This window comes from Protopterus annectens, chromosome 7.part0 (genome assembly GCF_019279795.1).
Source record: "Protopterus annectens isolate FY-2018-M chromosome 7.part0, PAN1.0, whole genome shotgun sequence".
Classification (NCBI taxonomy): Eukaryota; Metazoa; Chordata; order Ceratodontiformes; family Protopteridae; genus Protopterus; species Protopterus annectens.
This window is the reverse complement of record NC_056739.1, coordinates 1,396,579,831-1,396,593,732: the sequence shown is the minus strand read 5'-3', so window position 1 is coordinate 1,396,593,732 and position 13,902 is coordinate 1,396,579,831. Positions and strand designations below refer to the sequence as shown.

At 43.1% G+C, this 13,902-nt stretch overlaps 1 protein-coding gene across 1 annotated transcript in view; it reads left to right on the top strand.

Moving 5' to 3' along the window:
• Positions 1 to 6,895, top strand: part of PSMD6 (proteasome 26S subunit, non-ATPase 6) — a 629,161-nt gene extending 622,266 nt beyond the window's left edge. Inside the window, exon 8 of the mRNA XM_044077992.1 lies at positions 6,613 to 6,895. Coding sequence (XP_043933927.1) covers positions 6,613 to 6,709 — 97 coding nt within the window. The 3' untranslated portion in view covers positions 6,710 to 6,895. The remainder of the gene's footprint in view (positions 1 to 6,612) is intronic.
• The last annotated feature ends 7,007 nt before the right edge of the window (positions 6,896 to 13,902 follow it).

The window sequence follows — 13,902 nt, the reverse complement described above, 5'->3', positions numbered from 1 at the left end:
CATGCATCCTTGTAGGTGCTCAGAGAGTGCATTTGTAAAGTTTTCTGCATCTTGGGCAGCGTTATCCTTTAGCGTGGGGGCTGTGAAACTTACCACCTCTATCTTAAGTAAGGTGAAGTTTGCTTTAGGAAAGTTTTTTTACTGTGGTTTCCTTAGTTGGGGGTGGTGGTGGGGTGTGGACATCCAGAGTGATTAGTGTATGGTCTGATCTAACCAGTGACGGGTTGACCTCCGGTGTGGAACACCTGTCACCCATGTTGGTGGTGACCAGGTCCAATATGTTTTCACCTCTGGTAGGGGCGTTTACCAGCTGATCCAGGGCATTTGAGTTGATGAATTCCGGGAAGCGCTGGGCCTGGGAATTTGTACTCTAGTAGTTTTCCCAGTGAATGGTAGGGTAATTGAAATCGCCCAATATCAGGGTGTTTGGTAGGACCTTCATGTTTTCTAGTGTCTCCAGAAAGGTGGAGTAGTGGTCCTGGGTCATGGAGGGTGATCTGTAGCAGGCCACAATTTGCATTGCAGATTTGCCTGATGTTAGTTGCACATGGATGATCTCAGAGGTATCATGCTGCACCACTAACCTGGAGGTATAGGTATCCTTGATGAATATGGATACAATCCCTCCTTTTGTGTTTCGGTCCATGTTCTGTGGCCGAAACGTGTGGTACGAGTTGTAGCCCAGTAGTGCTGGGGTGCTCTGTGGAGCCTTGAACCAGGTTTCATTTACTGCACAGATGTCGACGTTCTCCATACTGAGGAGTGCTTCGAGCGCATGCATTTTGAGATTTAAAGTCCTGGCGTTGAGTAGCATAACCCTCAGTTTTTTGTTAATTGTGCTGTTTACAGAGGTGGGTTTGACTTTTGAGCCTTGCCTAAAAAAGGCACTATGGGGCAGCAAGAGCCTTGGCCAGTATTCGAAAGCCTAGGGGTGACAGGTGCAAGCCGTCTCTTGCAAAGCAACGCGGCTTGTCGAGCATGTCATCCCAGGCTGACAGACACTGGATCCCCTTTGAGTGACACCAGAAGCTTAGCCAGTTGTTGAAATTGATCATTTTTTTCTTTATACTGAGGTATCATTCTTGGTGAGGGCAGGATGCTGTTCAGGGTCATACCAGCCTGGGCTACATGATCAGAGAGCTCTTCCATGTCTCTTTTCATGTAGTCCAGGGAGGTACATCTCGGGTCATTCACACCAACATGAACAATGACAGAGTCATATTTGTACTTGCTCTGGAGTGACCTGAGTGCTTGTGTTATGTGGTGGATTGTGGCTCCCGACAGGCAGCTAACCGTAACCTTCTGCTTGTCCAGCCTAGTGAGTGGGACGTCAGTGTTCCTGACTAGAGTCACCTATTACTAGTGTGTTAGGTATGTTATTTTGTCTTAAGGGCTGTGATTGTGCTGCACACTGATTTTGTGTTTTATGTGTTATCTGGTTTGTGACGGGAAGTGCAGTTTGTTTGGTTGTCTGCTTTGGAGGTCTCTGATGCTTTTGCAGGTTTTTATTTAGAGCCTCCGAGTATGATTTTGTGTATTTGTGTATTTTTTGCCAGTGCTGTTTTAGTAGGTCTGTGTGTGGCTGGAGTTGTGGTGCAGTTGTTAACCTTCTCCTCTTGACTGACTGTTCCAGTCTTGGGTGGAGACAGCTTAGCTTCCAGTTTGGCTGTATAATTGCATCTCTCGCATATGTTAGTGTTTTGTGGTAGGAGGAGAGGGTTGTCTGTGTACATGAGGCAGTTGTAACATTGCCTCAGGATACCCAGATTCACCAGCTGGACTGGAGAGTGCACCTGAATTTCCCCTTTGGTCATGCCTGAATAGTAGGGTGAGCTGCTTAGTCACTTGGTTGGTGAGGGGTGAATAAAGAGCCTTGCCCTGCTGGTCAGTCAGTGTCAGGGTATGTTAGTGCTTGCTATTAGGTCTGAGCAAGTGCTAGGCTGTAAGATGCTTTTTGAGTGCTTATGTTGAGAGTTAGACTAGTTTCAAGGGAAAAACTGAAGAGGAGACTTGGTGGAGCCGGGAATAAATTAAGCTAACCGGCAATGCCCGGTGTGCAAAACCGTGCAAACACGGTTTTTATAGTAGGAGAAATGAAAGAGATAGAAATTAGCCCAAAATGGCCAATAAAATACTAACTTCTGGGCTGTCTTAACTAGCTACACAAGATGAGTGACAGTTTTGAAGTGGAGAAGCTCATGCTCATCATCCTGTTTGACTAGCCTTGAGGTGTGATTGTTTTTGATGTAAATCAAGACACCTCCATACTTAGTCATGTGCCTGTGTAGTATATTTTTTGTATTATGAAATGAGATATAGGGATGTATTACACCTTTGTAGTTGAGCATGTTACTATGACAAAACTATATATGTAGACAGAGAGACAGATACACAGATAATTTATATGTGTAATATATATATATATATATATATATATATATATATATATATATATATATATTTAAAGAGAGAGAGAGTCATCTTATTAGAATTAGAGATAGTGCTGTTCTAGCAGATAGTGCTGTATTTCAATACTATTTTGCAGTGTTATTTTTGCCTCATGGTGTGGGCTTTGGGCTAAGGCTGAAAAGGGTCCATGTGGATAAGCTCATTTCCACAGAAGTACAAACATACATGCATTCCATAATGATTGACAGCTGTATGCATGAGTTTCTGAGCCCGCAACTACAAAAATTTAGAATTCCGCAAAAAAATCAAGTAAAGACCTAAAATTTACAGCTGAATATAGAGAACACGGATGTTTCTTTCCCAGTATATAACTGTACTGATAAAGAACAACCTGACATTAGTGTTACTGCAGATGTTTCAACTTAAATTCACCTCGCAGATAGACTACCAGAGTAGAGCTGGATGGAAAGATCTTTCCTCAAAAAACTTGTCTTCCTTTGCTTATAGACCAATATTACGATGGCCTTAAGTCTCATATCTAAGAGAAAACCAGTTTTAGGATATTTAGTCTAGCATGATAAGACAAAGCAGACGGGCCTAGCAAATATTTCGTAAAATGCTACTGGATCCTCTCAAGATTCTTAATGTAGTAATCTGAGGAGTGAGACAGCATATTATCTAAACAAGGCTTAATGTAACAGTTAAAAATCAAGTGAAGCATGTAAGGGTTTCTAACACTGAAAAAAATGGAAAACAGACCATTTCAACCTATTTGCCTTAATTGTAATAGGTACTGTATGCCTGTGGAACTATAAACTCTAGTCACCCAGGATCCCAAGATCTGCATATGTAGGTTGAGAAAGTATATCATCTTTGGAAGCTTAATCCCAAGTGCTTTGTCTTATGCTCAGAAATGATAAAAGTCATCTTATTCAAATTGTTCAAGGAAGAAACAGGATCCAGAATAATTTGCAATGGACAGATCGTTTGTGCTTTTTTGTAACTGTTTTCCCTAGACCTGCCAAACATCAGATTTCCCCCATTCATTTCCCTATCCCAGGAGTTTCACTTCGTTTTAAGCAAGAGCTGCCCGGAGGGTCTGTCCTCTAGGCAGTCCTAAGGATGCCTTACCCTGGCTGCATGAAGACATCTGACTTCACCACAGCTTAATAGTCCACTGAATGGCTGGGACCTTAATTTTGTTTTGGAAAAACTCACTCTTCCTCCTTTAGAGCCAGCTGCTACTGCAGATTTAAAATTCCTTTCCTGGAAAAAAGCTTTCCTTTTAGCAGTCACTTCTGCAAGAAGGGTAGCTGAGTTACAGGCCCTTATGGCAGTGGAGCTTTCATCATCTTTCATGCAGACAGGGTGTCCCTCAGAACCAGTCCCTCCTTCATGCCCAAGGTGATATCCAGTGTGGCTCTTAATCAGTCCATTCATTTGCCTACCTTCTTTCCTAACCCACAAAACAAAGGGGAACAGATACTGCACTCCTTAGATGTGCACAGACAACTTAGATTCTACTTGGACAGGACTAAACCTCCAAGGAAATCTGAACAACTGCTGGTGGCATTTGCTGCAGGGACAGAGGGGAAAGCTGTTTCAAAGCAAACCATTTCAAAATGGATAGGTCACTGTATTCATTTCTGCTATAAGCACTATGGAAAACCTATCCCACAGGGCATCAGACCCCATTCAACCAGGGCTGCATCTACCTCTACAGCCTTTCTCAGGGGCGTCCCTACAAGGGACATCTAGAAGGTGCTACCTGGGGTTCTGTACATACTTTCACCAAGCATTATCATTGGCCAATTTTCTCTAAATCCAGAGCTGGTTTTGCCACTGCAGTCCTGCAGGGCCTTACAGCTGGTCCTAATTCTATTTAAATTCCTCCTCCCAACCTTAACTTTGGGAATCTACCTAAATGTAATGACTGCAACAGTGAAACACGAAGAACATAGTACAGTTGTGTACACTTACCATAAATGTAGATGTTCAAGTGTATTCACTGTTGCAGTCCTGGTTACCCTCCTTCCAGCCCCCTTTCTTCTTTTGGCTATACCTCTACTCTCACTTACTATGCTCAAAAAGTTTTTTGGTGTATTTGCTTTTTTGTTGGAGGTATATCCTTGTATTAAAGATTTAATTGCTTCCCATTAGGGGGGCACCTGACATCTGGGGCAAGAAAAACTGATGTAATGGCATTGGCTGCATGTTTTATACCCCTGATGACCTGACGTCATGGAAGAAGGGACAGCAGCCAATGCAGGACCCAAGACTTTGTTAATCAGGCCGACTGAGGGCTACTGCAAGCAGATATCCCAAATGTAATGACTGCAACAGTGAATACACTCGAACATCTACATTTATGGTAAGTGTACACAACTGTACTTTCTGAAATGTACACTTGTGTTCCAGTTTTAGCTTTAACTGCAATGAGCCTTCAAGTTCTTGTAAAGTGTGCTTTGAAGTTAAAATCACCAAGAAAACTTATCTTTTCTCCCTGTGATTTGAATGCCATGTAGGAAGAGCAAAAATTACCTTCCTTTGAACAATCTGATTCGATAGACTTTAACTTATTAATGCCTCCAGTCAGTTGTGACCTTCTTGATAGATTGGAGTTACCTATAGCTGTGGTTAGAAAATGTGAGAATCTTTTTAGCAGGTTTTTGCATTTCTTGTTTAGCTGAATAACTTTTCTCACACCTAGCTTGCTTACTCATGTCATGAAGTATCCCTGGATTTGCCTGCAGACAGTGCCACAATACGTTTCCCCTTATGTTGTTTTATTTTGCTGCTTATAAGTTAATCCATTCATAAAACTATGATTTTTTTTTTTTTTGTTTGGCTGACATTATAAACATTGCATTCAAAACACTTTTGTTAACTTTCTGAAAACTTAATACATTAATGTTAGTTTTGGTACTCTGTGTGAGAGAACCAGGTGTTTGATGCTAAGTACCTTCATACAGATATTGTGCTCATGGCAAAGACCTGAGAGTGATTTCCAGTGTTTGATTTATATGGGAGCTTTGCACCGCCTATGCCAGTACCCTCGTATGCCAGAGGGCTAACATAAGCTTCCACAGAATACAGAAACACCTTTTGAAAGCCAGCCAGCCAATCACAACTTACTGAGTAAATCATGTTTGATTTACTATTGCAATGACATCTCCTCTAAGACATCCTAATGTAAATAAATTATGAAACTGTACTTATCCTGATATTGGCTGTTTCCTGGACTTGTGAAATGCATGAAGATTAGACAGTGTAACACTTTTGATTTATGATTAATAAGGTGGAAAGAAATGATCAGCTACAAAGTCAATTGTTGCTCACTGGTTTGGCACATAAATTAACTGAAAAAAAATGCCATTACAGGAGTTTGGTAAAAGCCTTTTGACAGAGTTTTGCACTCTCCAATGTATACTTGGTAGACTACCATTTAAGTATGCTGAAGATCATATGTAGCATGAGATGGGAAAAGTTTGCAATAACAGTTTTTTTGGTGGAAGGATTCATTGTGCTTAAACTCTTCCATTCAGTCTCACATTGGAACCTGATTTAAAACATTGCATTCGTACAAATACTATTGCTCATCTGGTTAGGTAACCAAGAGCAAAATGATTTTTTTTATTTCATTTGAGCATTTTCATTTCGTCTTTAATAATTGTTGGGTTTTGACCATTCAAGTTCTTATACCAATATTTTTAGTAGTCTTGGGTTGCAAGAGCATGACAGTTGCTCTGGGCAGAATTTTAAAAACCCACCATGTGTATGAACATTTTACTTATTTCCTTACCCATGTGTTTCTTCTGCAGAATGATCTGACTTGAGAAAGTATACTTCTGATGCCTGTTAAATACATTGAGAGCCAATCTGAAGTAACACATTTTCCCATTTTATACGTCTCTTATGAGATTGATGTTTAAATTTTCATAACATTCACCTCCATTCTGCTGTTCTTTCAAAGGACTCCTGTACTAAGCACTAAATGCAAAGTTTTTTCTGTGACAGTTGTGTTCACATCTCCATATAATTGGAAGTGTTACATTCCTCTCTGTTTGAACTATCTTTAAGTATTCAGTATTAGTGTATAAAAAGAAAGGCTTGATTGTTCAAGTCATTTACTGTACCGTCAAAATTTGGACACACCTGAAAATGCTCTGTGCTGAAATGTTTCTTCATATTTTGTCTTTACAGACCTGACAGTAAGAATTGGCAGTACCAAGAAACTATAAAGAAAGGTGATCTCCTTCTAAACAGAGTCCAAAAGCTCTCAAGAGTTATTAATATGTAATTTTTTCGTATTTTTTTTTTTTTTTTTTGGAACAGACCATTTTCAGATTGAATTGCTAAAGATTTGTCCATTATTTTAGAGCGGATATACTGATGACTGGCATCAATAGTATGTACAGTTGAAATTAAATGGGTATTGTTTACAGTATACACACTTGTATATAATAAATATATTTCATTCTTCGTATTGCTTGTTTGTGTGGTAATTCCTTCAGCTTAATTTTTTTTTTTTTTTTGATTTGTTAGAACCGATTCACATATTTAATGGATGACTGAAAGCTCTGATTTTGAAGACTGCCTGCTGTTTTTGTGTGTGTGGTGTATTTTTCTCTACCTGTTTATGGAGACTAATCAGAAGTATCACATAAGATGAACTGAAAATAAGAAGTTGTTTTGAAAAATGGAAAGCCTTTATTTGCTGAAGTAGACAAAAATAAGTTAAACTTCATGGATATGATCATGGATAAATGTTCCACAGCTGTTATCCTTTTAAAGATGTTCAGAAACTGATTTAAAATTTAAACTCAACAGCCATTTCAGTACATGATCTAAGGCCATTGTTCTTTAACAAATGTCGACAGAAGCTGGAATGTCAAGTCAGGCACACGATTTCAGCACAGGAGGTACACTGATTTTTATCTAAAACAGAATCTTCGCAAAAATACAGAAAGATGAGAGGTTCCTGAAATGCAGTTGGACACTTATCTTTTTCTCCTTATCAGTCAGTCTTCCTTAAAATATGTATGTATGCATCTTGGCTTTTTGAAGAGATGAGAATAGCTGATTATAGATCATGTGATGGCTGCTGTCAAATACAGAAAGTTCTTTTTTTTTGTTTGTAATAGAGGCAAAAAAGGGCAGTGACACCAATTTGGTTTTTGAAAGATTTACACAAAAAGTTCAAACCATGATCACTCATGAAATTATGCACTGCAGCAGCACCTTAAACTGAAGATCAGGGGTGGGGGAGTGTGTTAGCCACAGGCCTTGCAAAAGAGCCATGGCTGTTAGTCGAGGCTTGTCTGAAATTATGCAAAGCCCTCTACTATCCAACAGGTTGATGTAAATGAGTAGGGCTGTAGCAAATTGTCCTTCTGCAGTGTGGTAGTCCTGGATACATTTTGCTTTTTGGTAAACAGATGAGCAGGTGTGTTATGCATCTGAGTTCAGTACTGGATTCATTTTTCATTACCACAAACACCAGCCCACTGATATCCCAGCTCATTGAGCTTAATCCATCAAATTCCCACTGCATCACATTCACATTTACACCGATAAGGTCACCCACATTGATGTAAAAATGCATGTAATGCAGTCTGATGTTAATTTTCATTCATTCATCACTGATGGGTTGTCTGTTCCGTCCTTGGAACCAGGTCAGCCTTATACTAAGCTTGCGCCAGCCACAAACTCTCGAGCTAAACTTTTACCCATAACACTCTTTTCCCTGTTACCCCAGATCTCGTTTGCCACACAGCCGTAAACCTGCTTTCTAGCCAGCTGTCAGCTAAGTCTTATATTTTTTTGATATTTGATAAAACTTTAAGAATTTTTTTTGTATTTCCTTTATCTGTAGCTCTCATTGTCTGTTACCCTTTCTGTTGAGCATCCTGTGCCCTTTTCCCTTCTAATGACCTTTTGGTAACTTCAGTACCATCGTTGATACGGCCTTTCTCCCTACCCGTTGTGGTAATCCTTAAATACCATTGCTGGTGTTTCTTCCTTCTTCTCTTTACTTCTCTAATCTTTCTTGGAAAAAAATATATGTGTGTGTGTGTGTGTGTGTATATATAATATATATATATATATAATATATATATATATATAAAGTCTTTCTTTCCTTTTGGTAAATTGTGTGTATTCAATATGTCTAAAAAAAAAGGGGGGGGGGGCGTCGGGCTTTAAGCAATGCCTAAAATGTAGCCGAAAAATGCCAAACAGTGACTCTCATGTGGATTGTGTGTATTGGTTGGGAGTTCCTCGTCTCTCTTTGCAACCACCTTGCTCTTTTTGCCAGGGATTTAGCTCACGTATTTTGAACAAACGCAGGAATAAGGTAATTCTAAAGGGCCTCCTTAAGATGCCCATTTCAGGGGCTCTTTCTGCATCGGAGGGTTCACCCCCTCCTAAGAAAGACAAAAAGAGACCAAATTCCGTACCTTCTTCACCTTCTGATGACAAGAATAAGCCATCAAAACCGAAAGTACCCAAATTGTGATTGGATCAGAAACCATTTGCTACGGCACCAACCTCGGTACCATCAACCACCTTAGTGTTGTTGGCGCCTGTTTCGGCACCGACAGTGTCTACCGCACCTTCCATTGCTAAACCACGAATTGTGACCCCACACCCTCCTCAGTACCAAGTAGTGCCATAACGGCGCCGAGCTTACGCACGGTGCCCATGACTGAAGTGGACACTCCTTCCTCCCTCATCTCCAAACTCAAGATGGTGCCTTTGGACACTGCAGTACAGACCCGACCCCCCCCCCCCCCGTCAGTGGATCCTTTCCTGCGTCAGATATATAGCCCCTTCCTTGAATGGCCAGAGTCCTTGTTGAGGATATCCACCAGGAGTCTTTCTGAGCTGGATATGGTGCGCCGTGTGGACCAGCTGCTGACAGCCAGGGGGATTCCTACACCTTTTAAGACCCAACCCCATTGGACTTGGGAATAGTTCTCCACGGACTCCATCCTATTCTTCTTGCAGACTCCTTTCTCAGTGCCCACATCCTCTGTGCCACTAGTGGATCTCACTGTGGCCCTGGAACTGACCCTTTGGGCTTCAGCACGTTTGGAGCCAAGTCTTCCTCAGGTCCAGGATTGGGCGACAGGCTCCTCAGTGCTGGGTACGATTCCGGCCGTGTCTGTGGTGCCATCCACAGTGCAAGGAGTCCTGTCGGTACCGATCCTTCTTTTGAGGCTCCTCTCTTGGGAGTGGGCTTGACAGAGCAGGGTGTGACCCTGGTTCCAAGGTTGTCTTTCTTGGTTCCGGGCTGCCATCTCTCTTCAGGCGGGCCTGCTTTCCAGGTGATGGAGAGGGCCCTTGCCTCTGTAGGCAAACCTTCAATGTCACACCCCCAGACGTGTCCACCCCTGAGCTACAGCTGACACAAGCCACCATTTTGGGACATCAGGAGACCCAACGGCAGGGTGCCCCTTCTTCCGAGTCCTCTTCGGAAGTTCTCACAGAAGAGGTACCACGGAAGAAGTCATGCAAGAGGAAGCATGTAGACTCTCTTGAGGAGTCTCTTAACAGGGATGCAGATTACGATGAAGGGGAAGGGTCCCCACGATCACCCCCTGAAGATGTCTCCTTTGGAGACATCCTTGAAATATTGAAACAGAAGGGTGACTGGAAGCCCAGAAATTCATCCGAGGAATCCGTTTTCCTGCAGGCCTTTCGTGGTCATCCATCTACTTCTTGGGTGACCCTGCCTGCAGACTAGCTAGTTCAGCTCGTAGTGCAGTGCGCCTGGAAGAATCCTGACTCGGTTGAGCAAATCCCGCGGATACCAGATAAAATTCTATCCCCCCTGAGGAGAGTCCACATTGGTCTAAAGGTCTACCAGTAGATGCTATGGTGGTGGCGGTGGCCACAAAGAAAAAGCTCGCCGAAGAGAGCCAGACTGTTCATTTGCCTAATAGGGAGTCTCGGGCAGTATACAGATTAGGAAAGTGAGTTTTTGCTTCATTGACCTTTGCCATTCGGTCTTTGAACTGTCTGGCACATTTTACTAGGCTCCAAAGAGACTTAATTTCTGAACTCTCTGGAACTTTATCAGGACAGGTGTCTGATGAGGTGAGTGACAAAATTGGCTCACAGCTAGCAACCCTGGAATCTATATCGAACTCATCCATGAGGTTAATATCCCATGCAACCGAAGAGGCGGCAATAGCTGCGGGTTCAGGCGTAGTTAGACGTCACGCATGGATACACCTTTGTGATTTCGTGGACACCTTTAAGTCTTTCTTCCTGAACGCTCCAGTTGAAGCATCTTCCCTGTTTGGCCCAAAAGTGAAGGACACTCTAAGCAGGTGCGAGAAGGACGGCAAGACCCTGTCTGCCGTAAGCTGTATGCTTTTCCACCTACCCAGCGTTTCTTCTCCGGGAATCAGAGGAGTGGAAGGTTGTTGCACAAAATGTCTCTGCGTCCTTTTCGTGACACACATGGAGAGTTCATCCCAGAGGCAAAGGGGATAACTCTTCTGGAAGACTCCCCTAACGAGGCAGCGGGGGCCAGCATAACCAGGAACCCAGAGATTTTCTCTGGACAACCATTCCAGCACTCCTGAAGAGCAGCCCGATTGCTTTCCTCTGGAAGCAATCGGGGGACATTACTCTGTGCACCATGCTGCCTGGCAGTCGATAACCATCGACACTTGGGTGCAGAAGATAATAACCAGAGGTTACCACATCCCATTCAGTTCTTTTCCAAAGCCACCAAAATGAATCCCCGATGTTCCACCCAGTCAAAGGGAAGAAGCAGCTCTAGAGATAAAAAAGCTGTGTCAAAAAAGTGTCATCAAAGCAGTCCCACCAAACCAGATCGGATCCGGATTTTACTCTAGATTCTTTTTGGTGCCAAAAAAGACAGGGGACTGGCGACCAATATTGGATCTCAGCAATTTAAACAAGTTTGTCACCCAAGCAAAATTCCAGATGGTCACTGTTCACTCCATTCTTCCCTTTTTGGAGAAAGGTGATTGGATGTGATCTATGGACCTTCAGAATTTGTATTACCACATCAAAATGGGCAAACATTCCAGAAGGCTTCTTCGCTTCCGGCTGGGAGCCAATCACTACCAATTCTGTGCTCTGCCATTCGGACTCTCTACAGCCCCCAGAGTGTTCACCAAATGCATGGCCATAGTAACAGCTCACTTGAGACTTCAAGGATTCCGAGTATTTCCATATTTAGATGATTGGCTCCTTACCGCTCCCACCAAGCATCTACTGGTAAAAGCCCTAAAATACACTCTCTCTCTAACCTTCTGGGAATTTCTATAAATTGGGAGAAATCCAACCAGACTCCAACCCAATCCATTGAATTCATAGGAGCAGTGTTCATCACCCAGTCCTGTTTAGTCTCTCTCTCAGATCACAGATTACAAAGACTAAGGCTCCAACTCCGGATGATACTCTGTCAAGGCAAGGTTTCCACTCGAGAACTCCTCCATTTTCTAGGTTCAATGGCGGCTTCTATACCAATGGTGCCTCTTGCAAAACTTCACATGAGACTCCTCCAATGGCTTCTGTTATCTCAGTGGTACCCAAATCATCATCCTTTGTCCTTTCAGATTCGAATAACAAACTGATGCAAACAGGACCTAATTTGGTGGATGAGGCCAGAAACAGAGCTTTGGAGCCGCCCCTTCCATCCTTCTCAACCCAGAGCCACTGTGACCATGGATGCTTCCCTGAAAAGGGTGAGGTGGGCATTTTCAGGGAATGACGGTCCAAGGCACATGGTCCACAACAGATGCCAATCTGCATATAAATGTCCTAGAACTGAGGGCAGTCCTTTTAGTGTTGCAAGTATTTCAGGCTGTCCTTCCTTCTGGAACAATTGCCATCCAATCAGACATGTCATTAGTTTGGTATATCAACAAGCAAGGAGGAACCAAGTCCTATCCCTTATGTCGAGAGGCCATGAGAATTTGGCAATGGGTGATAACTTCCAACCACTTACTGATAGCAACGCAATATCCCCGGGGATTCCAACATGATTGCAGACAAGCTGAGCAGATGTATTCTTCTGCCTCACAATTGGTCCCTCAATCCATACATAGCAGCAAAAATTTTCAACCATTAGGGGCAGCCTTGTTACGACCTATTTGCCTCCCTTTCAAAACACAAATGTAGCAGATACTTTGCCCTAATTCCCCCACAGGGGGAGTCCTCGAGGGATGCTCTAATCCACGATTGGCCCACAGGAATTCTGTATGCTTACCCCCCCCCATTCCTCTGCTTTCCCAATCTGTGAAGAAAGCTTTTTGCGAATTGATCCTCTTAGCTCCTTATAAGTCGAGAACAAGTATGTATGTTCTTCGTTTCACTGTTGCAGTCACCACATTTGGGTAATCCCTGCCAGGGTAATCCTCGGCCGGCCGAATACCAGAGGCTTATTATTTCTGCGTCGGTTGCTGTCACTTCAGGATTGACGTCAGGTCATCAGTAGTATAAATTAAGGCAGCCAACGCCATTACATCACTCTTTCTTGCCACAGAGCCTGAAGCAGAAGCAATTCGCATGAGTGCCAGTCAGCCGCTACCTGAGTTTCGTCTTCCGAATTGAAGCTGAAGTCTTCTAAAGCTAAGTACCCTGTTGGGGATCCTTTTTTTTTTGCACTAACGAATGTCAGAAAAAGTTAATTGTCTCACCTGTGGAAAGCAAATACCACACCGAGGCTTTCATTCTTACTGCGTCACTTGCTTAGGCCCAGACCACGACGTCCCTGTGCTTTGTTCAATGCCAAAATTATACATCGTCAGGCCCTTATTGTAGCTAGATATTTTCGCTTACAGTCCTCGAATTCCAATATGGCTATGGTAAGCCATCAGACAGCAGATCTTCCAAAAAAATGTAAAGATAAAGACAGAGACAGACCACACAGGTCCAAACCTACCGACGATGCGTCTGTTAAGCTAGTCGTCAGTTCTTCGGTCCTCAGTGAGGCACTTTCGCAGCCCCTGATGCCTGCTTCTGTGGATTCGCAGGCCGCTACCGAGACCCTTTCAGAGTCCGGTATGCCGCAAAACTCTTCGACTAAGAATCCTGCGGTTGTCTCTCCCTTGGATGTGGCCAGAGCCACTGAGCAGGCACCGGCTTCCAAGGAAGTCCTTCGCACTACTGATTCTCAACCCAAACCAACGACTTTCGCGTCTGCAGTTCTTCCGAAAACTACCAAGTTTCTTGGGCCCAGGGTACGAACCACACCCAAGAAACCAACGACCCAAACTCAGGCACCTGCTTCCTTGCCTCAGTCTCAAATGCGTAAAATGGCAGAAAACCATATCATGCTGATCAGGGGAAGTCAAGCAACCCCTTCCAAAAGAAAAAGAGATCTGACCCCTGTAGTTTTGTCTGAACAGGAGTGTGATGACTCTGATGTATCTGAATATGAAGACATGCAACCCCTCTCTGCTTATGAGGATTCCATTCCTTCAGCCTCTCCCCCAGAGGATTTTTCCT